The 27,966-nt window shown below is 39.3% G+C and overlaps 1 protein-coding gene across 1 annotated transcript; it reads right to left on the bottom strand.

The window, feature by feature from the left end:
• Position 1: 1 nt before the first annotated feature.
• On the bottom strand, positions 2-27,745 carry arhgef33 (Rho guanine nucleotide exchange factor (GEF) 33). Its single transcript, XM_047352057.1, has 17 exons — positions 27,604-27,745; positions 23,411-23,454; positions 21,357-21,521; positions 18,359-18,480; positions 18,110-18,267; positions 16,740-16,850; positions 11,485-11,611; positions 10,779-10,911; positions 9,882-9,989; positions 9,686-9,778; positions 7,443-7,591; positions 6,984-7,073; positions 6,678-6,856; positions 4,610-5,064; positions 4,307-4,519; positions 962-1,101; positions 2-755 (listed from the first exon to the last, which is right to left on the bottom strand). Exons 1-17 carry the CDS (start codon positions 27,650-27,652, stop codon positions 629-631), a joined length of 2,463 nt encoding a protein of 820 aa, XP_047208013.1. The 5' UTR covers positions 27,653-27,745; the 3' UTR covers positions 2-628.
• Positions 27,746-27,966: the final 221 nt, after the last annotated feature.

Raw genomic sequence — 27,966 nt, 5'->3', positions numbered from 1 at the left:
AAATAGCTGTGAACTTTAATTGAGCTTATTTCTCCCTTAAGCTAAATTTGGTACAGAAAGAACACAAACATTCAAATTGACATGTAGTGTATTTACATTAGCATCGTAAGCTCATACAAATGTAGACATTGTTCCTGTTTAATGTTTCCTGAGTATATGCAGTAATTCTGGGTATAGCAAAACAAAGATAAACCAGAGGCTTGACGTCTGGCTTCTATAGTTTGGTTTTAAAAACCTTGTAAATAAAAGGTTGAAATGAGCAGGAATAGCTTAGTTGGCTGAAAAGTCTAAGGAATAAAAGAAAATCATAAGTTACAATAATGGGATGAAAGCGCAATCTGACACAAGACCGGAAACAAAATTACAACCTGTTTCATTCTGATGTTGCTTAAATCAAACTTCAACGAAATAAAGAATTTAAAACTACTGACAGGAACATTTAATGTGATTTTGTTTAAATAAAACAATTATATATAAATCACCTGTATTCGTACTAGTGCTTTTCTTCACTCTGAAGGCCAGGGGTAGGACTTTGTCTTTAAACCAAAAAGCACATTTCAACTTGTGGAAAGTTTCTGTGTATGTCAGACAATATTTATATAAAGCTCTGTGATTCCAACTAAACCAGTTATACAGCTGTGCCACGGTTTATCTCCAGATGAACCAGTTTGGGAGTTTTCATCGCTGTGTCATGTTCAACATTGTTAGGATTTTCGGGTGTCTTTCCTCCTTTCTCCTTCTTCTCCTCAGCGGCTCTGTTCGAAAGACAAAATGATCAACGGGTCCCTTAAAGCCAAAGCAAAGATGTTCTATCAGGTGGTTATGATGACACATTTATTTATACTCTTGCTGACATGTCACTGACATTTTTCTTCCTGTCTTGACATATTGTCTAATTTTGTGTTGCCCTTTTAAAGCTCACACAGTACAGAGTGTGTCCGTGGTAAATAACCACGCTTACTTCTTCTTGAAGAGTTTCTTGAACGAGCTCCTAAAGCCTCCCTTGTCTTTGCGACTCCTCTCGCTGTAGGGGGTGTGGTTGTTCTCCTCTGTCCCGCTCCTCCACTTTGACTCGTCACCCCATGACTGGATGCTCGAGTCCTGCTCGGGTTGATAATAAGGATATGTTTAGTTTATTTACTCCTAAAACACATAGGAAAACACTTTCTATTTAACAGATTTTTATTAGTAGTTTTAAACCACAACTGATTTCTTTAGGTTGAAATATTGTGTTTCATCCTTGTCTCAATTGAAGCTAGTCTTACTGCCAAGAAAGCCTTAAATATTGACCTTTTCTATTTTTACAAATACAACTAAGGTTTTACTAATCTAAGTTGTGTTTTAAAGAATCTGTGTTAGATGTAGAAATGTTCAGTGACCACTCACAATCTGTATGATTTTTAACTAGACATGGCAAAATACAGTCCAGATCCAAAATGGACCTTTGAGCACTGAACTGCAAGCTGGTTAATCACATACCAACTTCAGCATCATCAGCCACCAACAGTGTACAGGAATATTTTCTTAAAGTATGCACAACATTAGGGGGAGCCAATTCCTATTGACTGAAAATACAAATAAGCAATAGAAGGTTCAGTTAGGGTGCAAATAACAAATAATTATATTGCTGACAGCGTTTGTTTCCACAAGGTTTAGGGTTTGTTTTTGAAAGCTTTGACCGTTATCCCAGAAGCACATAAGTGAGATCAGACACTGATGTTGGATGAGAAGGCCTTGCGCTCAGTCTCTGCTCTAGTTCGTCCTGAAGGGGTTTAGTTGGACTGAGGTCAGGACTCTGTGCTTGCCAGTCAAGTTAGTCTGCAGCAAGCACAGTTATCCATCTCATGGACCTTGCTTTCTGCGCTGGTGCACAGTCATGTTGAAACATGAAGGGGCCATCCACAAACCTGTTCCACAAAAGAACATGAAATTGTCCGATATGTCTTTGTGAGATTTTCACTGGAACTAGGGGGCTGAGCCCAAATTCTGAAAAACAGACCCAGACTATAGTGTTCCCTCTGCACCAAACTTTCCACTTAACTTGTTTGGGAACTGGCAAACACAGACTCATCTACAGGATTACTAGACAGAGATGCATGATTTGTCAGTCCAGAGAACAGGCCTCCACTGCGGTAGAGTCCAGTGGCATCGTGCTGTATACCACTGCATGTGACACTCTGCATTGCCTTTGGTGATGTAAGGCTTGGATTCAGCTGCTTGCTCATGGAAAGCTCAAGTTCTTGAGCTAATCTAAAGAACACAAGGTCTGGAGGTCTATAACTAATCTGTGACGTTACATGGCCTACTATTCTTGTGGCTGATTTGTGGTCGTTCCCAATCGTTTCCACTTTTTTATAATACCATCATCAGCTGACTGCAACGTATTTAGTAGGGAGATAATTTTATGACTGGATTTCTGGCACAGGTTTCATCCTGTCATGTTAACCTGAGGGAATTCACTGAACTCCTATGAGCAACCCATTCTTTCACAAATGTTTGTAGAAGCATGGATGCAGGTTGCTGGACTTTATACAGGTCCTTCTCAAAATATTAGCATATTGTGATAAAATTCATTATTTTCCATAATGTCATGATGAAAATTTAACATTCATATAATTTAGATTCATTGCACACTAACTGAAATATTTCAGGTCTTTTATTGTCTTAATACGGATGATTTTGGCATACAGCTCATGAAAACCCAAAATTCCTATCTCACAAAATTAGCATATCATTAAAAGGGTCTCTAAACGAGCTATGAACCTAATCATCTGAATCAACGAGTTAACTCTAAACACCTGCAAAAGATTCCTGAGGCCTTTAAAACTCCCAGCCTGGTTCATCACTCAAAACCCCAATCATGGGTAAGACTGCCGACCTGACTGCTGTCCAGAAGGCCACTATTGACACCCTCAAGCAAGAGGGTAAGGCACAGAAAGAAATTTCTGAACGAATAGGCTGTTCCCAGAGTGCTGTATCAAGGTACCTCAGTGGGAAGTCTGTGGGAAGGAAAAAGTGTGGCAGAAAACGCTGCACAACGAGAAGAGGTGACCGGACCCTGATGAAGATTGTGGAGAAGGGCCGATTCCAGACCTTGGGGGACCTGCGGAAGCAGTGGACTGAGTCTGAAATAGAAACATCCAGAGCCACCGTGCACAGGCGTGTGCAGGAAATGGGCTACAGGTGCCTCATTCCCCAGGTCAAGCCACTTTTGAACAAGAAACAGCGGCAGAAGCGCCTGACTTGGGCCACTGAGCACTGGACTGTTGCTCAGTGGTCCAAAGTACTTTTTTCGGATGAAAGCAAAATCTGCATGTCATTCGGAAATCAAGGTGCCAGAGTTTGGAGGAAGACTGGGGAGAAGGAAATGCCAAAATGCCAGAAGTCCAGTGTCAAGTACCCACAGTCAGTGATGGTCTGGGGTGCCGTGTCAGCTGCTGGTGTTGGTCCACTGTGTTTTATCAAGGGCAGGGTCAATGCAGCTAGCTATCAGGAGATTTTGGAGCACTTCATGCTTCCATCTGCTGAAAAGCTTTATGGAGATGAAGATTTCATTTTTCAGCACGACCTGGCACCTGCTCACAGTGCCAAAACCACTGGTAAATGGTTTACTGACCATGGTATCACTGTGCTCAATTGGCCTGCCAACTCTCCTGACCTGAACCCCATAGAGAATCTGTGGGATATTGTGAAGAGAACGTTGAGAGACTCAAGACCCAACACTCTGGATGAGCTAAAGACCGCTATCGAAGCATCCTGGGCCTCCATAAGACCTCAGCAGTGCCACAGGCTGATTGCCTCCATGCCACGCCGCATTGAAGCAGTCATTTCTGCAAAAGGATTCCCGACCAAGTATTGAGTGCATAACTGTACATGATTATTTGAAGGTTGACGTTTTTTGTATTAAAAACACTTTTCTTTTATTGGTCGGATGAAATATGCTAATTTTGTGAGATAGGAATTTTGGGTTTTCATGAGCTGTATGACACAATCATCCGTATTAAGACAATAAAAGACCTGAAATATTTCAGTTAGTGTGCAATGAATCTAAAATATATGAATGTTAAATTTTCATCATTACATTATGGAAAATAATGAACTTTATCACAATATGCTAATATTTTGAGAAGGACCTGTACACCTGTGGCCATGGAAGTGATTCATACACTCAGTGATTTAGAGGGGTGGCAATATAGTGTAACTATATTTTTCTTTTTTATTGCATGCCCAAAGCCATGTCAATCAAATCAAAAGACACCACTGACTTCATTTGAGTTTGTTCACATATATTTCTTTTGATACCCACAATGTGTAGCAGTCCATGAAGATCTGAACTCTGTTTGTCCGTGTTCCCCAGGGGACTGTGGACTTTGTGCGACGGGGTGGAACATTTACTGCCTTTACTGCCCTGACGCTCCAGTTTGGCGTGGCTGCCCAGTCCCACTCTTTGGAGGTGGTCTGAAAGTGGCCCCACTTCGAGACCACTCACTGTGTTTTCCATCTGGAGGCCATTCAGTGACTTTACAGTATAGAAGAAGCAAAAACTAAGTTTAAGATTAATGGGAATCTGATTGTTGATCTAAACATGAATCTACTCAGACGCACTTACCTTACTCTTGCGCTGGTTAGCCTGAAGGGGGCGATGAAGTTTGACACGTGTCATTACAGCTTCATCTGGTGACACACAACCCCGGTTGGGCGGTTTGCTGTAACCATTACCTTGGCTTCCTCCATTGCCAAAGACATCTCTGTTTGTTGGCACATTCGTTACCACTGCATGCTGTGATACTTGGGGGGCTTTGGGGCACTTCACAAAGGCGATGTCGATGGAGGAGTCAGAGGATGCAGAGGAGCAGCGGTCCAACAGAGACGCATCATGAAGTGAGACCCCATCCTCCTCGTAGAGGCTCTCCATCCCCGGAAGGTCCGGAGGAAGGAGGAACTCCCCGAGGGCATCAGCCAGAGCCGAGCCTGGCTGAACCTGACGAAATTCAGCAGGTCTGCTGGGCAGATTGTGCTGACATGACATCTCTGACATCTCACTCTCTGGGATGCTGCCAAGACCTAGAGGCCAAATGCTGGTTACACAGCTGACTAGACTGGCAAAGGCATACTGGAGAATGCTGATTTTTGGAAGCAGAAGACCAAACTAAACAAACCGGGCTTTAAACCTGAAAGATACAACAAGGGTTTACTACCAGATTATCTGTAGCCCCCCTTTGTTATTGCAAGCTAATGCCACTTGTAATCAGTTTTTGAGTTTGATTAGTTTGATTGTACCTGCACCCATGGACTTAACAAAAAGACGATCAATCTTCCCAAATTACTTGGTGACCAAATTGAAACCAGCCAATGGTCTAATCCTAGTTGTTCTGGAAGTGGACTCACCAGGATTTCCAGGGTTTTAGCAGAGCAATAAAATTCCTTTGAGTCAGTCAACCCCTTTGCACATAGAGTGCTGTGAAACGGTATGCTCCCCTTACAGATTCTTTCTGCTTTAGCTTTTGTTGTCACACTTTCGTTTCAGATCCTCTAATTTTAGTAGGAGACAAAGACAACTTGAATAAGTACGAAATTTATTTTTTGAATAATGAATTCATTTATTATGTGAGAATATAACTGACCTCTAAACCTAATAACCTATCACAAACTGCTATTAGCTAATTGCTATAAGAGACAATGAGTCTTTTACATTGTTGTGAAATAATGTGGGCCAACTCTTCTTTGCATACTTGTTTTAATTTAGCCACATTGGAGAGTGTTTAAGTATGAAGTCATGTCACAACCTTCCAATCAGATGTAAGTCTGGACATTGACTAAGCTGCTCCAAAATGTGTATTTTGGATTTTCTCTTTTGAGAAGTTCAGAGGGGAAATTGCTGTTGTGCTTTGGGTCATTGTGATACTGCATAACCACAGGTTTACATGATCTTAACGTCACAAACTTACTCAGATATTTTCTTCAGAATCTTCCAGTAGAGACCAGAATTCATACTTACATTGATTACAACAAGTCATCCAAGTCCTACACCAGCAGAGCAACCCCTGACCATGAGCATGAGCATTGGAGGGCTTTGTATGTGTTTTCTAGGATCTTTTGTGACCTGGATGAGTTGTTGATGAAATCATAGAGTACTTTTGGTAGTCTGAGGTTCACCTCTGTTCTATGTTTCCTCTATTGTGGGAAATGGCTCTTAGTGTGATTCATTGGTGTCCCAAAGCCAAATAAATGGCTTTGTAACCCTTTCCGAATGAAGAGATGTGTATCTATTCTTGAATTTCTTTAGATCAGGACATGATGTGTTGGTTCTGAGATCTTTAGTCTATTTCATGTTCATGTCGTCATACTGTTTAACTAATTTCTTATTTCTTCAGGCCTGGGTGCGTCTCATGAAATTGAACTCAACTTTCCACCTAATGTGATTAATCACAGGCAATCCCCTTTTCACATACGGACGGGTTATTTTGGATAACGTTTTCCTTAATAAATGAAATCATCAACTAAAAACAATTTTTTATATTTACTTAGGCTATCTTTGTCTGATGGTATTTTTTTAAAACACTGAAGTGAGACAAAAAGCAAAAACATGCCTTCTTTTGGACCTGGACAACAAAAAAAGGTTAATTAACAAACGAGTTGACCTGGCGCAATAGCCAGTAGCTCTTTTGACCACATACCTGCTTGTTTTGGATTCCTTGAGTCCAGATTGTGACTGAAGAATGGCATCTGGGATGGCCACTCTGCATTATAACAATGACTCTGAGGATCTTGACTGTGATCCCAATCTTGGAAACGGTGGGACTGAATCTGCTCCAGGAGACACTGCTTTCGGCGCTTCACCATATTTGCATGTTCCCTGTTAGGAAGAAAAGGTTAATAGCACTATTTTAAAGTGAACATTAGCCAACAGGCAGCATGCTTGTAATCTCTTACCATGATACAGGAATAAACTAAATAAGAAGAAAAGAAGAAGAAACACTCACAACATTGCATTACTGCCAGGGTAAGGTGAACCAATGTTGTTAGTTTGAATCCCACCTTCCACTGTCTTTAGCAGCTGTTTCATGTTAGACCTGCAGCAGAACAGATTGGGCAAACAACTTCAAACCTTTTTTTTAAGAATATATTAAATGTATCCACCAGGCAGTGGTGGTTCTTGTATAAATCGTGCCCTGGGTGACCCTGTCCTTCTGTGCCCCTACCACCCCCAATAGACAGATGAATGGCTGAAGGGATAAATGAACCAACAGAGCTCTATATCGAGATTTATACAGTCTATATTGCTAAAGAAAGTCTTGAAAATGCTTTATTTGTGTGTTTTCACAAATATAATACAGGCTTTATAGATTTAAATCCCTGATGCCTGTGCTTCCCCAGTCTGCGGCGCCCTGGGCAGTGAGCCTTATCCCTGTTGTTGTTTTATGCTGGATGTTTATTCTGACCTCTGCACCTCCTTGCGGTTGAGCAGCAGAAGCTCCTGGTTGTGCTGAAGGAGGTGGTGGTACTGAGCAGTGAAGGACCTGAACGTTTGGACGCACACCAGCAGCAGGTAGTAATCTGGGTGATCTGCCCCTGTCTGCCTAAGCAGTCCCTGCAAATAAACAAAAACATAAACAATTATCATTCATACATGCAAGGGAAAATTCAGTCCGCACCAGATTATGAAGACACACATTTGGGAAATTTGGTTTGATTGAATTAATGATGTTGTAAATTAACAGGTAGGATTTTATTAGCTTTGAGCTAAACAGAAAGACACAGTGTATTTAAAAGCAAACAAACCTTATCAAAACTACCCTTTCAAATAAAATTTAGTAATTGCACAGGTTTTAACACACATGGGTTATTATTTCATTCATATCTCTTTACCAATAGCACTGCACGTGTTTCATAGGCCTGGAACAACCAAGAGAGAGGGATTTTTGAATTGATTTGGCCATATGTTTTGGATCATTTTCCAGTTAAAACACCCAAGAAGGACCCATTTTCAGTTCTCTGATGGACGCTGCCAAATTATTTAAAATCTCTTGACATTTTAAACAGTACATGATCATGCACCATAACTATGTCTCAGGGCCTTGGGAAGAAAACAGGCCCCCAGCATGACACATCCTCCAACATACCTAGCAGTAAGAATGAGGTGCTTCCACATACAGTCACTCTTAGTTTAACGCCAGACTTGCCTATTGTGTTTGCTGCAGAAAAGCTGGTTCTTAGTCTGAACAGAACAGAGTTCCATTTAAACTTGCTGTTGTTAAACATGTTTTTTTTTTTTTTTTTAACCCTGTCCTGTCCAGCAGAGTAGCGCTCAGAATTGTTGTCTGAGTGCCAAGAAAAAGCCCAACAGATTTACTTTCACAAGAGGAGTATTACAGCTAATGCTTTAAAGATCTGCTTGATATTTATAAAGGAAACTGCTTTGGGATTATTTCAATTGTTACGAACACGGAGACAGAAATGAAAAGGAAAAAATAAGAAGCACAAAAGAGAGAAAGGGGGGGCAAAAAGGAAAAAGGGAGAAAAGGAGAAAAGAATGGAAGAGAGAACAAAGGATTAAGAGAATACAAGATAACACCCTGCTTGCTTCTACACCTGCAGAAACATTCATATTAACAGCTTTTTTACCAAAAAGTGCACGGTACTTATGAATGCAAGATGTAATTAGGGGTAAATGTGGCTCAATATAGAACTTTTGTGTATCTGTTAACACCTGAATCTAAACACCTGTGGGTCTGAGTGTTAGCGCGTTTGTGTATACAAGGTTTCTCCATAAAAATATGTAATAGTGAGTGTGAGGAGCCACACACCTGCCCCCCTGGACCCAGGACAGATACAGAGGAGATCCAAGCCATAGACATCCAAAGGCCCCCCAGAACACAGGAACCCCTAGGAGACATCACTCCCCAAGCAGAGGCCCGACAGAGCCCAGGGGTCCAGGCCCCAGTAAGCAGCCACCGGGAGTAAGCTGGCACATACCAAAGCACCCAGCCCTGGACACCGAGAACCACAAGTACACCAGCGGCCAGAGACACTAACCACCGGCAGGTGGTGTGGCAGGGAGGAAGTAGGCCCCTCATTTGATGGGGGGCCTAAACTGATCCAGGAGAGGGAGCTGTCCAAGACCTAACTTGACACAAAAAAACAGGCGCACACAGTCACAATCACACATTTCCACCCTCATGCGTACACATAAATACACCCACGCACCCAGCGTAAAGACAAACCATGTATGTCGACCGCTCACTCACACACCCCATACATACTCTATACACCAAGGTCCAGGTGCTGGCCCCAGGAGGTGGACCCAGAAGGGGGTTCCCTCCCTTCCGGGGGCGGAGACAGGCAGATCGCCACAGCACCAGCCCAGACCAGTGCCGACACCGCCCGAACCCAAGCTCCCCCGGCCCGGACACTGACCCCCAAACCGACCCCAGTCCCCAACGACCCTCACCCGGAGAGGTGGGGTCATGTGCAAAAGAGTGGACTACCTGGTCCAAACGAGCTCTCCAACCAAAGCCGCCACAGGATGAAACAGTCCCAACCACCCCAATAAACTCTGATCAAAAGTAGGAATTTTCTACATTTTTAATATAAGATTTATTTAACATAAGACTTTTTACACATCCTTTTTATGCATGCCAACAGGTAAAAAGAGTGCCGTATAAAACAGCGGTGTAGGTCCCACCTGTAACAGCAGCAGGTATTCTGGGATCCTCTGGACTGGTTGAAGGAGCAGGGTGTAAAGGGAAGGTCTGGATTCATCACCCAGTATGTCACACTGAAGTTGGCATGAAACAGCCAATCAGAAAAGGAAGAAGAAACCAAGTTAGTAAATATGTAGTAAGTCACCTCTTTTTAAAAAATCTTTCTTTCAATCTTACCTCCACAAAAGCAGAGGACTTCATGGAGCTGGAAGCCAGCATAGTGACAACTGACAGACAGTCTGGAAGCTCCTTCAGATAGGATACGTAGAAGTCCAGAAAATCACTCTGAAGGGAGACAGGAGAACAATGTATTGATTTGATCACCCGATGTGTTTTGCCCGCTTCGTCCACACTTTCTTTGGGTGTTTCCTCTAATGCTCAAATTGCTAAAAATGCTGATTTTCCTTCACATCTGTGATATTTACATGTGCTGTCGCCCTGAAAAAACGTATTTTACCAGGGGAACTCCTTCTTATTTGTGCCAGTTCAGGTGATCAACAACTGAAAAATAATCAACATTGTAACTCTGTCACTAAGGAATCAGACGTAGTCGAGAGACCCATGGTAACACTGAAGGAGCTGTCGAGATGCACAGTTCAGGTAGGAGAATCTTTTGAGGAGATAATTATTGATTCTCCACTTAGATCAAAGCATGTTCACGTGCATGAATGGCCTTGTCAAAGTCCTGAAATAATTTCAATTGAGAATTTGATCATTGAGATTTAAAAATGTATGTTCACAGATGCTCTCTATCCAATCTTACACAACTTGGGCAACTTTGCAAAAGAAGACTGAGCACCTTTCTGTCTTTAGATGATGGAGACATAAGAACATTACACAGATGGTGTATCATTTTGCTCCCAGTTCACAATCACAGTATATGCTGCTTTGTGTTGGTCTATCACATAACATTCCAATGAAATGCATTGCATGCATGGTACTGGAAGAAGATCTACTCTATCAACACTAAGAAAACAAAATCAACTCATCCTTTTTTTTTTTAAATAAGGAAAGGTAAATAAAAAAAGGTAATGTTTTTGTACATTATTCTGTTGGGTCTAATTACTAGCTTACTTCTTTGCTGGTGAGCCTCATGAATACATCTCCCATGATGCCTTGCCACTGACACCTGAGCACGCGCTCCTGCAGAGTGTGAAGGAGCTCCAGGTGCTGCTGGATCAAAAACCTTAAAGAGCTAGGAAAAGGACTGTAAAGAGAAAAGCAGACGGAAAACATGGAGAATATTTCTGATAACATATTTGTTTAAATGTTATCACTTAAAACTAAGGGAGGATAAAGCAATTTAGAAAACTGGTAAAACGTAGACATTTGTCTTCATCAACTTCCCGAATTCCCTTATAAACTGAAGCGAGAACAAAGGTTCCTTTTCACCAGCTTGTGCGACAAACAGCAATAGGTTCAACAGGTTAAAGCGAACGCAGCCATTCTCCTCATTGGCAACACGTGTTCTGCAGCCAAGCAGTGATTACATTAACAAGCTCTGTCTTGGCAGTTTTTATGACCTTCTTTTATTCGATTTATCTATTTCCTGTTGATCCCTCACCGTAAGCTTTCAAATTAGCTTAGAGGATCATTTGAGAAGGTAATGTCTGAAATGCTGCTGAGTGAACCAGTTGCGATTAGAGCTGTGAGAGTCCTTTTTCTCAACAAGAGGGTTTTACCTTGTTAAATGTTTGATGAAAAGATTCTGCCCAATTCTCCTTATTTAGTAAATGTCCCTTCCATTAATGGTAAATTGTTATTTAGAGAAGCGTGCTACCGTTTGTCCTTTGTAGTTAGAGCTTCTGATCCGTTGAAGGAGATGTTGGCCTTCAGTAACAGAGACAAATGGGACACATAGACCCTCTCTGACTCCAACAGCTCCAGGGCGGCTCTTTGCCGCTTCTCTGCACATACAAGAACACATATATAACAGACGATAGTCTCGTTTATTCTGTAACCTGGAGGACCTATTCAGTTTCAGAGCAATGCATTATGAGATTTCCAACAAAACAGAAGTCTAACAATATCTAATGCATGATCAAATTATTTGGAAAACTCCTCCTTCTGAAGAAGGCCTGAGATTTTAAAATCACTGTAACAACAGCAACTTTCACTAAGTGTGGAAATCATGACACAGGAATTTTATCTACTTTTAAACTTATATTGGTTACAATTTTGAAAACAGACAAAAAAACCTGTCTGTTCAGTGTGGCTTTTAGCTGATTATTTTGCTTATTACTAGCTATATGTTGTTTTATTTTTATTATTAACTTTATATTTCATATTTACAATTCAGCTGCCTAATATGTTCTATTCCATGTTTTTAATTGGATTGTACTTGGCATTTCTTCTTTGGGTAAAGATTGTAAAAGGGAAGTAAAAACATATGGCCTTTAATTTAACCTTAATCATTAAAAATTTGTATTGATTTTAGTTTATCGTTCTGCTTTATTGGTATGTTTTTTTGTTATGTATTATACATTACAGACCAAAAGTTTGGACACACCTTCTCATTCAAAGAGTTTTCTTTATTTTCATGACTATGAATATTGTAGCTTCACTTTTGAGGCTGACATATTTTCGGGAGTCCCACGGGTCACGGGATTCCCATGGGAATCTCGCTTGACGGGAGACAGCATCAGTAAAGATCACGTGATTGGGACGGTACAGGATTAAAAATGAACGGGAGCAGACGGGAGCGGGAGCTAACCAATAGAAGGGAAAATAAACTAGGATCAATTGTCTTTGGAAATGTAAAACTGAGACTTTGTTATAAACTTTAAGAAAAAAAAACTTGGATCGACGCCGCCATTGTGTAGTTTTTTTCCAAGAAGCCTAAACTATAAAGCGAGTCAAACGAACTACACGACCCACAAGCCAACAGTGCTTCTGCTCGATGTTTTTCACCTGCGTTCAGAATGGAGGGAACAAACGCAGGTGGAGAACTGGACGTGGTAAAATTGTATTTGCGACGTGAAGTCAGGACTTATCTATTAAACTCATAGAGCTGACAGGAAAGTCGCAAATATGACTTCAGGAGAGTTGAATGTAGCGGTTTTAACATGCAGTCTGCTGCTTGTAAAACGTGTTTAGTTGTAATCAAGTTCACCAGTGATTAAAGGACACTTGTAAGACAAATTCTGGATTGAATCAGCCCTGCATCTCTTCATTCATCAAACCAAAAGTACCATCATGTGTCAAGTCTCATCTGACCAACAAAATTGCTGCATGTGCTCTAAAGATTTAAGAGCCTTTGCCACAGTAGAGGGGAAAGGTACGGAGCTCGCGAGGGGACATGGGGGATTTTGTTTTTGCGTCTCCACGCAATACTTTTGCGTTCGGCATTTTGGAGCAACAGCACACATGATAAATTGCTCATAAAACAAACACTGATATGCGATTGATATGGTTTATTTGTCATATGCAGGTTAACACACAGTAAACAATGCGATGAAATGCTTTGGATAAGAAGAACCGTTCAAATCACGATAAAAACAAAAACACTAATGGCCTGCAAAAAAAAAGTCACATCATGCAGCAGCAATGAGCAAATAAAGTGTCAGATGTGGTTTCGTGCAGCATTATTGTTCAGTAGTTTGTTTGACAGCTTGTGGATAAAAACTGTCTTTTAGTCTGATTGAAGATCATTTTATTTAAGGCCGATTTCAAAATAAAACTCAATAAATCTCAAAACGGTTGTAGTGTTTGTTTCATTTTTGCAGTTATCTGGTTTGGACACTATCCCACAAAGTATTGCGAGATAACGCAAAGACTATTGCGTGAGAACATAAATGTAATGTGAGCGAACGCAAAAGTATAGTGTGGGGACGCAAAAGAGAACACATTCCCCATGTCCCCTCGCGGACCTCGTAGTAAGGCTTCATCAAGGGAAGATATTAAATAAATATGTTGTGAAATAGAAAAAAATTGAATGTACCATTAAATGTACAATTTATTTAATACATCATTAAATATTAAGTGTACCACTAATTACATCATGTCGTCTTTAAAATTATACTTAATTATTCAGTGGCACATTTAATTGCATTATAGTCCATTTCATGATATAACGGTACATTTATTGTTTCTAATGATGTATTAAATAAATAAATGGTACCTTTAATTTAATGACACATTTAATGTTACATTTCTTTCATGTTACATTTACTTCACTTATGAGACATTCACAACATTTATTTATTTAATTGTGATTTTATTGTATTAAATTTGTCCAGTTTGACCCTCCATTCTTGATGCCTGTATAGGAGGTCATGTCAGAATATGAATCAGATGTTCTGGAGCAGACACACATCTAAAACTTGCAGGGAAGGGGTCCCTGAGGACCAGGGTTGTGAACCATTGAGGTACAGTTTCTAAATTGTGAAGGTAATGCCTTTTTGCACTTTTGTTCACCAAGTACAATTCTCTTGCTAGGTGCATTTTTCTTTAATTTCAGCAACTTGAAACATAAAAGTGATGTCATTGTTCAAAGGAAACAATCACTTAATAAATGAGTAAAATACAACTATGTACATTTTGTTTATTCAGCTAAGATAGACATGGTCTGTTTCCTTGTTTGATATTTTATTATTTCTTCATTATTATTCTTTTTACTTTAAAAGGCCTTTACTACAACTAAAAACAGGGACCTAACTGGTCCTTCAAAGAAATTGCCAAAAGACTAAATGAAGAAAACAAAAATGGGAGAGTCACAGGAGTGGGAGTCGTTCTGAATGGGAGTGGGAGTCAATTTACCAGGAGTGGGATGGGACAGGATTTTTTTTCGTTATGCTGGCCTGGGATTGGGATGGGACAAGACATTTTTCTGTGGGAACGGGATGGGACAGGAGAGAAAATCCACTCCCGTGTCACCCTCTACTTCACACTGAAGGCATCAAAACTATGAATTAACACATGAGGAATTATATACTGAACAAAAAAGTGTGAAACAGCTGAAAATATGTCTTATATTCTAGTTTCTTCAAAGTATCCACCTTTTGCTTTGATTACTGCTCCGCACACTCTTGGCATTCTGTTGAGGAGCTTCAAGAGGTAGTCACCTGAAATGGTTTTCCAACAGTCTTGAAGGAGTTCCCAAAGATGCTTAGCACTTTTTGGCCATTTTGCCTTCACTCTGCGGTCCAGCTCACCCCAAACCATCTCAATTGGGTTCAAGTCCAGTGACTGTGGAGGCCAGGTCATCTGGCGCAGCACCCCATCACAGCTTGGAGGTGTGTTTGGGGTCATTGTCCTGTTGAAAAATAAATGATGGTCCAACTAGACGCAAACCGGATGGAATAGCGTGCCGCTGCAAGATGCTGTGGTAGCCATGCTGGTTCAGTATGCCTTCAATTTTGAATAAATCTCCAACAGTGCCACCAGCAAAGCACCCCCACACCATCACACCTCCTCCTCCATGCTTCACGGTTGGAACCAGGCATGTAGAGTCCATCCGTTCACCTCTTCTGCGCCGCACAAAGACACGGTGGTTGGAACCAAAGATCTCAAACTTGAACTCATCAGACCAAAGCACAGATTTCCACTGGTCTAATGTCCATTCCTTGTGTTCTTTAGCCCAAACAAGTCTCTTCTGCTTCTTGCCTGTCCTCAGCAGTGGTTTCCTAGCAGCTATTTTACCATGAAGGCCTGATTCACACAGTCTCCTCTTAACAGTTGTTCTAGATATGTGTCTGCTGCTAGAACTCTGTCTGCGATTTCTGAGGCTGGTGACTCGGAGGAACTTATCGTCCGCAGCAGAGGTGACTCTTGGTCTTCCTTTATGGGGGCGGTCTTCATGTGAGCCAGTTTCTTTGTAGCGCTTGATGGTTTTTCCGACTGTACTTCGGGACACTTTCAAAGTTTTCCCAATTGTCTAGACTGATTGACCTTCATTTCTTAAAGTAATGATGGCCACTCGTTTTTCTTTATTTAGCTGCTTTTTTCTTGCCATAATACAAATTCTAACAGTCTATTCAGTAGGACTATCAGCTGTGTACTGTATCCACCTCCTGCACAACACAACTGATGGTCCCAACCCCATTTATAAGGCTTGAAATCCCACTTATTAAACCTGACAGGGCACACCTGTGAAGTGAAAACCATTTCAGGTGACTACCTCTTGAAGCTCATCAACAGAATGCCAAGAGTGTGCGGAGCAGTAATCAAAGCAAAAGGTGGCTACTTTGAAGAACCTAGAATATAAGACATATTTTCAGTTGTTTCACACTTTTTTGCTCAGTATATAATTCCACATGTGTTAATTCATAGTTTTGATGCCTTCAGTGTGAAGCTACAATATTCATAGTCATGAAAATAAAGACAATTCTTTGAATGAGAAGCTGTGTCCAAACTTTTGGTCTGTACTGTATATTAACAACTTTCAAAAATGTCATCTTATATTTTAATTTTAATCTTTTATGATGTTTTCAAAAACTAACAACTTATCTTTTCAGTCTCTCTTTTAATTTCACTGTTATTTAAGCAGTTATTATTATTGGTATTTCATGTTTTATTATTGTTACTGAACAACTTTTTCTAGTCTTCTCTGTTACACCCTCTACCTGTTGTTATTATTATTACTGGTTATGCTTTAGAATTTGAGTCTCTCTATACATTTTTTTATTTCTTGTGTTTCCTTACAACATGCAGCCAGCAGTTCGCTATTCGTAGCCGTTCTTTGACTTACTTGTCTAATTTATATTTTTGAATTTTTCACCATTTCTTGTGTTTTATATGTTGGTCTTTCTAATTTTAACCTGTGCAAAGTATTTTATGTTTTACTCATTTGTATGGAAAGAAATCTAGAAATAAAATGTAATTGTTTAAGATCTTAAAATACATATAGGTGGTTTTACCAACAGCTCTTTCATTTTTTGGCTCCAGAATGTGAACATAGTCATCTGTGCCATTACTTATGACTGGCAAACTTGTTTCATGTGGGATTTTCGCATTTATGTAAATTGTTTTATAATGTTAGTTCATGGTTTATAGAGGTTTTATTATTGATGTGAATTTGAAAGACATTTTTCTTACTGTTTTCAGTCTGGTTGTTTGAGATTTCCATCTGATCTCTGCTGTTAGTCTTTTCTTCCCATGTAGGAGGTTTCTGTTGCTGCTGCTGAGCCTCCTGGTCAGATGTAGAGGCTGTAATGTGAACATAAGCATGAGTAGAAGGAATGCATGCAAAAGACTGGTTTTATCCCTCATATTTTTATAGTTTGCTTCCAATGAGCCAGACGTTTTTGTAATCCTTTGAGATGTTTTTGAACAGCCTTTCTCCAGGCTTTTGGTGGGTTTTTTTTATGACAGCTTTTTTCACATAATTAAGGTCCAGTGTCTGACCATTCTAGTTTTATTGTTTGCTAAGCAGCCTAACCACAACATAACATTTGCTCATATTTGACAGACAGAAAATATGATCTTCAATTTTTAAATGATGCAAGATATTTGAGTACAAACCATTTATCTGAGATTCTATAAATAATGAATCAGCTGCATGCTGAACTTGGCTTCTCATTGAGCAGTGTGGTGAAGGGCTACTTCGCAACTTTTTTTAACTTGTATTTACCAACATACATCTGTGCTAATTCAAAATCTCTAACAGTTTGACTTGTAAACTCTGGAGTTGATTATGATGTTGTTATTAAATATTATTTCAATGTTCTGTTTGACAGTTTGTTTGACCCAGATAAACCCCCGATCTATGTCAATCTGGAGACCAAAAAAGCAGTGCCCTTTTTGATATTTTAAAGAGTTTGTATTTACCTGAAATCCTTCTGTCAGTAAGTTAAAATCTGTGATGTGAAAAATAAATGATACTGGGAGTCATTATAAATGTAAATCAATGCTTGAGGGTCACTATTAAAAAAAAATTATTTTTGAGACTGGAAACATTTTTCTAATCTCAGTTTTTGTTTATCTGGTCTTGAAAAATGATCAAATCAATTTGCATACCTTTCCAGACTTAGGAACTATGTTACTAGCTAAAAACTAGGCATACAGCATGTATGCCTAGTTTTTAGTCATAAGTAGTAGCACTTCAACTCCTGTATGATACAGGAGTTGAAGAATTCCTGGAAGGATAATACATCCCTAAGTTGCTTTCTTGTTGTTTTGGGTTTTTTTAAGACATGGTCATCTGATATACATAGTTTTTGTAGGCCTGACACTTCCACCTTTTTCCTCCACTTGCCCACTTTCCTAATTTATTAGCACAAACTGCACAACATGCTGTCATGGTCTGGTACAAAAACTGGAACAAAAATGGCGAAGTTTCAAAGACCTTCAGAAAACTTGTAGAACTGTTGATCAAGACTACTTCAAAGAGCACAAAAAAGATGATCTCTTGGAAAATAGCTATAAATAAATTAGACAGTTTAAAACTTTTGCACAAACAGACTTACTTTGTGTAGATGTGTTGCTTCTCTGTGGAGACTCGCCCTGAGGCAGAGTTGGGAAAAAGTTTTGATAAACGCTGAGCTCTGATTGGTTGGTTGTGCAGATGTGTTCGGCCTCAGATGGTGCTACCATATCTGCCCTGGAGTTCTTCCTGCTGCTGGACCTATCAGGATACATGTAGAAAATGAAATAATAAAAGGAAAATGATCTCTATGAGAATCAGGAGAAAACCTTTTAGGCTATTGTACCCTCACCTATGTGGAAGTGGGATTATATCCTTGTTGCTTTCAATCTGCAGCAGCTCCATCCTCCTCTGTGCCTCTCTTTGTCTGTTGGACATATCTCTAATGTGGAACAATGCCACATTCAGCTCCTCCTGCAAGTAGATTTTTATGTAGTAAGGAGATTGCTCCAGTTACCATAGATTAATTAAGTTATGTGTTCTACAGCTTGATCGTCAAATGAAAATCGTCAGCTTAAAAGACCCCATATAATAGTACTTAGAATGCCTTGCAAAAGTTATGCAATTTTATTCCCAAAACAAATAATTGCATTATTTGCATTTGTACTCAGCCTTTTTCCTCTGATGACTCATTAGTAAGCGAACAACATCATGAAAACCAAGGAGCACAACAGACAGCCAACGGAGAACACTGACTAGAGAAGCAGCCAAGAGGCATGGTGACTCTGGAGGAGCTGCAGAAATAAACAACTCAGGTGGGAGAGTCTTGACAGGAAAACTATCTGTGATACACTTAACAGCATTTATGGAAGAGTGCCAAGAAGTGAGCGATTGTTGAAAGGAATGCAATGAGATTTTGCTTCAATTGCATACATCGTACTGGAAGATGATCTACTGTATCTATCAACACTATAAAGCCACAAGCTTTGTTGTGGAAACAGCAAACCTGTAGTAAAGGGGTTTTCTGTTCAGATGGGACCAGAACTGAACTATTTGGAAAACATGTAAAATGCTGTATGTGGTAAACTAACACTGTACATCACCCTCCTCATGGTGAAACACATGGTGGTGGCAGCTTTGTGCTTTGGGTGTGCTTTTCTTCAGCAAGGACAAGTAAATACAGATGTTAGAGGCTGCAAAAGGCTTGAGAGTGGAGGTTCACCTTCCAGCAGAAGACTGACCCTAAAAATCCAGCCATAGCCAAAGTGCAGTTGTTTGAATCATCATACTATTATGTTTGAAGGATCCAGACCTAAATCTAAATAGGAATCAGTCACAAGATGTGACAATTGATGTTCACAGACACTCTCTATTTAATCCTGAGCTTGCTTAGGGGTTTTGTTTCGCAAAGGAACAGCAAACATTTAAGATGTGTGAAGCTAGTGCAGACATACCTCCATACACTTAGAGCAACAACTGCAGCGGAAGCTATTTTGACAAAGTGTTGACTAAAGGGGGGTAAATGGTAATCTATGCAACACCTTTCAGTTTTTCACCAGTAAAAATGTTTAAAAATGTGGGGAAATTCATGTTGGGGTTCATGGGAGGTGGGGGGCTTATGGGGTTTTGATCAGAGTTTATTGGGGTGGTTGGGACTGTTTCATCCTGTGGCGGCTTTGGTTGGAGAGCTCGTTTGGACCAGGTAGTCCACTCTTTTGCACATGACCCCACCTCTCCGGGTGAGGGTCGTTGGGGACTGGGGTCGGTTTGGGGGTCAGTGTCTGGGCCGGGGGAGCTTGGGTTCGGGCGGTGTCGGCACTGGTCTGGGCTGGTGCTGTGGCGATCTGCCTGTCTCCGCCCCCGGAAGGGAGGGAACCCCCTTCTGGGTCCACCTCCTGGGGCCAGCACCTGGACCTTGGTGTATAGAGTATGTATGGGGTGTGTGAGTGAGCGGTCGACATACATGGTTTGTCTTTACGCTGGGTGCGTGGGTGTATTTATGTGTACGCATGAGGGTGGAAATGTGTGATTGTGACTGTGTGCGCCTGTTTTTTTGTGTCAAGTTAGGTCTTGGACAGCTCCCTCTCCTGGATCAGTTTACTCCTCCCTGCCACACCACCTGCCGGTGGTTAGTGTCTCTGGCCGCTGGTGTACTTGTGGTTCTCGGTGTCCAGGGCTGGGTGCTTTGGTATGTGCCAGCTTACTCCCGGTGGCTGCTTACTGGGGCCTGGACCCCTGGGCTCTGTCGGGCCTCTGCTTGGGGAGTGATGTCTCCTAGGGGTTCCTGTGTTCTGGGGGGCCTTTGGATGTCTATGGCTTGGATCTCCTCCGTATCTGTCCTGGGTCCAGGGGGCAGATGTGTGGCTCCTCACACTCACTATTACATATTTTTATGGAGAAACCTTGTATACACAAACGCGCTAACATTCAGACCCACAGGTGTTTAGATTCAGGTGTTAACAGATACACAAAAGTTCTATATTGAGCCACATTTACCCCTAATTACATCTTGCATTCATAAGTACCGTGCACTTTTTGGTAAAAAAGCTGTTAATATGAATGTTTCTGCAGGTGTAGAAGCAAGCAGGGTGTTATCTTGTATTCTCTTAATCCTTTGTTCTCTCTTCCATTCTTTTCTCCTTTTCTCCCTTTTTCCTTTTTGCCCCCCCTTTCTCTATTTTGTGCTTCTTATTTTTTCCTTTTCGTTTCTGTCTCCGTGTCTGTAACAATTGAAATAATAAAGTTTCTTTTATAAAGAAACTTTATTATTTCTTATTATTGCTTGATAATAAATATCAAGCAGAGCTTTAAAGCTCTGCTTGATATTTATTACTAGCTGTAATGCTCCACTAGTGAAAGTAAATCTGTTGGGCTTCTTCTTGGCACTCAAACAACAATTCTGAGCGATACTCTGCCGGACAGGACACGGTAAAAAAAACAATGTTTGAAAATCATCCGATTCCTTTCCCTTCAAAATTATTACCATTTTTTTGTTGGTCAATAACATAAAATTCGAATAAAATACATTGACGTTTGTGGTTGTGACAAAATGTGTAAAAGCTAATAGGATGTCAATACTTTGGTGAAGCATTGTAAAGGAGGACTACATCCTGTATGTGTATTTCACACATTAAACATTGCAGAGGTGAGGTTTCAGACACATGCCCGCATGTTTATTCTGCTGTGGGAGTTATTTTGCCCGTGATAGATTGTTTCCAGTTTCCAGTTCCTACAGAGATCCTCTCAGATGTTGTAAATCAGGTTACAGAATCCTGTCTGCTCTCCAAAAATGGATTCTGCGCAGCTTTATTTTATTTTATTTATTTTTTTACTCTGTCTTGCTCCGGCACCTTAAATGTGTTGAGCGAGTTCTTGAGGCCCATTATCTTATCATCCACTTCAGTCTGATGTGCTTGGAGCTTCTCTTCTAAAACATGGTCCCTCCGACGTAGCTCACCCAACTCGGCCAGAGCTGCATGGAGCCCCTCGCGCAGCTCCACCAGCAGACCCTGCACCTGGATCACATGGTGAAAGGTTAACACAACATCTTTCCAGGATCAAGTTAGAGGAAGGGTCACAGTAAAAGATCAACAATTACATATTTTTCTATTTATTTGCTTAAATACATTTTTGGATTTTTTTTAATGTATTATTATTTTGATTATCTGACTGTGATTAAATAAATGCTTTTTTATTTTTGCATTTGTATAGATTTCCTTACAGTTTTCACTGTAAGGAAATAATGCTATACAGTAAACCAGAGGTGTCTGCAACTTTTAAATGTGTCCCTGGTCCAACTCACCTAAATCAAATGGTTGAATAGCCTCCTCAACCTGCAGTCAAGTTTTACAGGGTCCTGCTAATGACCTAATTATTTATTTCAAGTGTGTTGAAGCCGGGACGTATCTAAAAGCTGAAGGACACCTACCCTTGAGGACTGGAGGTTAACACTGAGTACATTTTGAGCTAATGTTTGTGGGGTGTATGTGGGCTGGCCTAAAGAGAGGCTCGCCCATGGCACCATTTTTATAACAACAGCCACTGGTCCCAGAGATTTGATAAATATTTTGATTTGTTGCCAGGTATTTTTTAAGTTTTCCTTTTTTGTTGATTTTTCTTGTAAAATTTTCACATTTTTCAAGATATTAGGCTTTTAAAAATGTTTTATGTGTCCTTGGTGGCTTTAAAAGTTTGTTTTGGTTGTATTTGTCTTGTACTAAGACTTTTTCTGTAATGCCATATTTTCATGTATTCATTTTTGACTAAAATGTTTATGGTTCATAATTCATAGATATTGTAATTGTGTTTCCTTGCTACATTCTTGGGGAGTTTCCCTATAGGTGGGTTCATTCAGAATTGGGCTGTTTTCATTCAGTCTTTCCAGTCTATATTGACTTTAAGTATCAACAGCCTTCCTTCATTTAAAACCAGCGTTTCCTACAGTAATTCTATATCAGTGCCGGACTCTTTATCCACTTGGTCTCCTCCTGTAGTTCCATTCTTAGTTTCCTCATGTATCACTGATTGAATTTATTTAGTGGGGATAACTGAATCAGCTCATGGGAACATTACGTGGGCTAAGGAGCTCTCTTTCCTTCTTCTATCTTTCCATCTTTCGGTGTTGTTTTTCCTCTCAGTCATGTGAAAGGCATCAGGCAGGACACTAAATAGACCAATTGTCCTGTTTGCCTTTGGTTCTTCCTTCTTCTTTCTGAGAGCTGACTCTGATCTTTTACAACTGAATACCTGGAGGCTGCGGATCTAAGGACTTTTTACAAAATTCTACATATGTCTCTATATGTATTTTTTTTTATCTTTGACTCCCGTTAAGTTTAGTTCTTTGATTTGGTTAAGGACAATGACAATAAACTCTCAGCAATATGTTCAAGGAGTAGATGAGCCAGGATGTTTCATTTTTTTAGTTTGCTGTTGTGGTTCACTTATAGATGTTAGAGACACCAGCATAGATTCTGATTTGTTTAAGGTTTTTTTTATGTTGAGACTTCCGAAAAACGACAGCGATTTCCGGACATTTAGCATTCTAGTGAAGAAAAAACTGCTCATCTTTCTGACAATGTCAGTACAGTTTCTGACAACAGAGCTGTAAGGAAAGAATTGCCACTAATTGACTTTTTGAGACTTGTGACCTAAATGTTTGCTTTGGATATACAGAAGGTCACCTCTGATGTGCTGAAATGTTTTGTATCTGTCAGAGGTTAGCTCACCAGTGGGCAAAAGTAGAAATTTAACAAAGGTGTCTTTGAAAAGACTATAGAATACGACCTTCTGATTAGACAAAACAGTCAATGGTTAATTTAATGCAATCCGTGTCTGTCCTAAACTTGTAGGAAACATCTCACTTTTATTCTGACTTGTGACCCAAATACATTTTTGACTTATTTACCTGAAAAATCTCCTGGGGAAGTGCCTCCACACCTTCTGTTGTATCTGGAAGAGGAATAATTATTTAAATTCAATTCAATTCAGTTTATGTATATAGCGCCAATTCACAACACATGTTGTCTGAAGGCACTTCACAAAAGTCAGGTACATGCATTCCCATTAATCCTAACCATTGAACAGTGCAGTCAGATTCAGTTATTTATTCAAATTGGATAAAAAGTTTTTCTATCTAAGGAAACCCAGCAGATTGCATCCAGTCATTTGTAGCATTCACTCCTCCAGCAAAAGCCTAAGAATTGGCAGTGTAGCATGTAGCTGTATGAAATGTAGACACAGTGGATAAAACAACTTAAAATGCCATACCTTCAACAGCCACTAGGAACTGGATCAGAATAAATAATGCACTTAAATATCAACTCAGGATTTTATTTTCTACATTGGTGGTGGGAAAAAAAATTACTGGAATGGCTGAAATCTGAATCTGAATCTTGCATGACTACCTTAAGCATACAAGTCTATTGCATATAAAGTACTATACAATTTATGTCAGTCAAAATGTTGCAACACTGGTATGCATTAAATGCCGCATAATACTTTACTTCTATGCATATATACATACAAGCACACACATATATAAATTAGATGTTAATATATATTAAAGACAATATTAGGGGTATAATGGTAGACACACAACACGGTTAGATACGGATCCCTGTTTTAAAGTCAATGTTTAGTTTAATAAATTCATATATTAATGTGTGTGTGTGTGCCTGTATGTGTATTTGCATAGAAGAAAAGTATTATGCTGCATTTATTGTTTTAATACATTAATACCTTTTAAAAATAACAGTTGTTATGCAGGTATTAAATATACTTTTCATAAGCTTAAATATTGTTACTTCCATTTCAAATTTAAAAATAGCCTAAACAGGTTTTCTCAGCATTTATTGTGAAAACTGTTTAATTGGTAATTATGTCCTGATATCCTAACTACAACATCAATAGTAAAATACACACACACTAACTCTGGCTCTGTTAGGCTCTATATTTGAGCCTATATCAGCTACTTCTTACATTAAATAGTAATTAAATACATTTCCTCCAAAAGTAATTATGGTCTCAGTGGCAAGAATATTTAGGGAGTTTATGAAAACAGATTTGTAATTACTTAAACATTAGGCCTAAAATTAGCATTCAAGTGGCAAAGCATCACTGCTTCTTTCTCTTGAGTAAACATGGTCACTTCTAGCTCATACTTTATGATTGTTTAAAAATCATCATAATAAGATACATTTAAAAGTCCTAAGGATTTTTTTAAGCACTTGGCAGCGTCAAAATAACTCTGAAGCACATTTTCTCAGAATCCGCGGTTCTGGCTGTTGTGTGTTTTTGCTAAAGTAAACGTTTTAATCTGTTAGTGCCTGGATCTTAACTCAGAAGAGTGTGAGTCAATTAGCCATGGATCACCAACCTTCTGAGTTCAAAGAACAACACAAATTAATATTGTCTTTACACACTCAAGTAACTGGTTGTTGGTCATTTCCACAGAGTAATCAGCTTCAACTCAACAAATATATTGGTTACTAAAGCAGACCAACACATTGTGGATTTTAATGGTCTGTATGCGATTAAACTACTTACAGTATATTTTATTCAATTCAATTCAAAAATACTTTATTAATCCCAAAGGGAAATTAAATGTTGTTGTAGCTCATTATGAGGGTTTCCTCAAAGAGCCATTGTAGATGCTGATGGCTGTGGGCAGAAAGTTATCCCACAGAAGTTAAGATCGTTGCTTCAGCAGTCATGGGAAAGGGATTTAGATGCCCCACTGAGAGACTAAAGGTTTTCTAAGTTAGAGCGCTAGATTTTTTGCTGTGTTTTTTAATGTCACTCATTGATCAAAACTAAACGTAATGGTACACAGTTTTCATCTAAGCAAAGTGACTTTGTGTTTAAATGCAAATCATTTCGGATGGATTTTTGGTCGTCCACAAGCACAATGCTGCCATTTGTTTCTGAAAATGTCACAGTACAGTTTGAGGCTAATGTCAAAACTGCAGAGGGTCATCTCAAACACGCATGACACATAAATTATCTTGCATAATCAACTATCTCCACTGGCACAACATACTGCATGGGTCTGAGCGAGCAAAAGAAAGCGTATCAAGCGTTCAACAATCAAGTCTTTCTGTCTGTGGGAACAAAGTGTGACACATTTTCTGTGGCAACTCAAGGTTGTATGCTTCTCTTGAGCTGGGGAAAATTGGCATCAAGACTTAACATTGGGCTAATGTCCCGAAATGACCTTGGATGACAAATAAATATCTAAAGAAAAATTTATTGGTAATCTGGAAAGCAGGAATATGGGATTTTAAATTGTAGAAACTGTGTTTTGTTACATTATTGAGATTATAAAAGATTTTCCCGGACAAGACAAACTCATGTACAAATAGCAACCATAGACATGTCAGTTCATCCAACACAAGTCTACAGCAGATAACGGAGTCTTTCAAAATGTATGAACAATCCTAAACCTCCATGATGAACACCATTCAGAGCATGTAGGCTTTGAGAGGAAGCATACACATACATCACATTACCATTTGCCCTTAACATATAGAGAATTTAAAGTAGTGGTCCAAGGACACATACCTGAGGGACAACATTAGGTACAGTAAATGAACTGAAAGTGAAATAGTTTGCCTGTATGATCAGTTTGCTGTGCAAAAAATAATAATCAAACCAGCAAACAGGCCAATGTTTGTAAGTGTCTTTTATATGAAGTGGATGTGGATTTAATTTCAGTTTCAACATTATGTATAATGATTTACTTTGGTAAAGTTTAAACAGGCATAAACTAACCAATAAAAGCTAATTCATGTACAGAAATTCCAGAATAGGTTCAGTCTAATCTTGTGGGAATTACAAAAATATACAAACTGTATTTCATGTAATTTTAGCTTGGTTTGTTGCAGCAGTAATTACTTCAGTATGTTAAACAATAAAAGTTTTTATCATAAACATAATTTGTATAACAGTTGTAGAAATGGCTACTTTTAAAGATGGGAGGAGCAAGGTGATTGTGGACATGGCCAAAACCTGCCACAGTGATTCTTCTAAGGAATTCGGTCTGAAATTGAGAATAAAATCCTTTGCATGTGTCCCGTTGAAGTTGATCAAACAAAACAAACATACAACAAAATTACCATAAACCACAAAAAAAGAAAAGTAAAGCATATTGACCCGTTGGCGACATAAAATGCTGGCAGTAATCTGTAGGACTGTAGGCTGCCTACCATATCTGCATGCATCTTTAGGTCTTGTCTCCTTGAGTTGGAGCCTCTCACAAGAGAGTACCCAGGTTGTTGCTGTTTTATATTGGATCTATAATTACTCTACATTAAAAATTCTGCTATGATTACATAAAGTTTCCCCACATAGGAAAAAAAAAGCCTACAGGTTTGCTGTATTGTCTTGTTTTTCTCACAAATTGCAAATTCTCATAATCAGTTGGATTTGTTTCAGTTAGCAGAACAAAGGAGGACTTTGTCTCACATCCTCTTATCTGCAATGACAACTGAGAATATTTTACAAATCCAACTTTGATGGGAAGTATTCAAAAAGCATACACCAGTTTAAAAATCAAAATTATAAAAAGAAATATATCACTTTCTTTGCAGTATTCTTTGATTTGACTTGGAGATTGGACATTGAGTTCCTATTATCCACAAAATGGAACGTTATTTTACCAAAGACTGCCAACAACACTACATCTTAATCACAAAATGACTTGTATGATACACCTCCAAGCAAGATCTAAGAGATCCTTAACAAATGTATTAAAGCTTATATAGAGTCACTGCATTTTGGAATTCCCTATAATTAGCACCATTTAATAATCTTCAGCATAACATTGTGTTTTTGCAATATGACAGTTCTTGGTTTGGTCCCTTTAAATGATAAAAGCTCTTTTTTTTTGCTTTTGCAAAAGAAGAAACATTTTTTTTCTACTGTCTAATTTGACAAGCAAGAGAATCTAATGACCTTGGCACAAAAAAGCCAGGGCCTTCTTTTCTAGTTACATTTGTTGGCCTAAAAAGTCCATTATTTTGGAGCAATAATGGTTTAATTATACATACAACCAAACTGATTTAAAAGTTGCCATTGAATGTTTTTATAATCAGTATTCACCTTCTGGCAGGTCCTTAACCTTCTCAATTTCTGTTCCGTTATTGTCCATCTTTAGATAGTCCTTTTCAGTCTAGTCCAGGTCGCTTGAAGTCCTTGTCCACACCTAAATCTGACTCCAGTCTGCTCCTCGTCCGTGTTTTTCTCTTCTGAGGAAGTCTATCATCTGCTGCGATCTCAGTTTCTTCTTACTAAAGCATGTGAGTCCTGTGATTCCCTTTTGTACAAAAAGCTCCTTGTCTTAAGCCCGCTGAATGGATAGAGGGTAAAAGATCCGAAGTGGAGAGGGAGACAATTGTGCATCGTACAATCATTTACTCATATACAGTAGCTATGTGATTAGATATAAGGAGGCGTGATTGTTGT

Source organism: Girardinichthys multiradiatus, chromosome 22, assembly GCF_021462225.1.
Source record: "Girardinichthys multiradiatus isolate DD_20200921_A chromosome 22, DD_fGirMul_XY1, whole genome shotgun sequence".
In the NCBI taxonomy this organism is placed as follows: Eukaryota; Metazoa; Chordata; class Actinopteri; order Cyprinodontiformes; family Goodeidae; genus Girardinichthys; species Girardinichthys multiradiatus.
The sequence above is the reverse complement of the archived record's forward strand: the minus strand, read 5'-3'. Positions and strand labels throughout refer to the sequence as shown.

Bases quoted from the DNA above. Each gene is read 5' to 3' on its own strand.
- arhgef33 (XM_047352057.1), bottom strand. From the start codon at position 27,652: ATGGACAATAACGGAACAGAAATTGAGAAGGTTAAGGACCTGCCAGAA. The intron at 5,065-6,677 runs GTATGTGGTCAA...TTTGGCCTCTAG, and splicing joins AAGGAATCCAAAACAAGCAG to GTCTTGGCAGCATCCCAGAG. The intron at 756-961 runs GTAAGCGTGGTT...TCTTTCGAACAG, and splicing joins AAGAAACTCTTCAAGAAGAA to AGCCGCTGAGGAGAAGAAGG.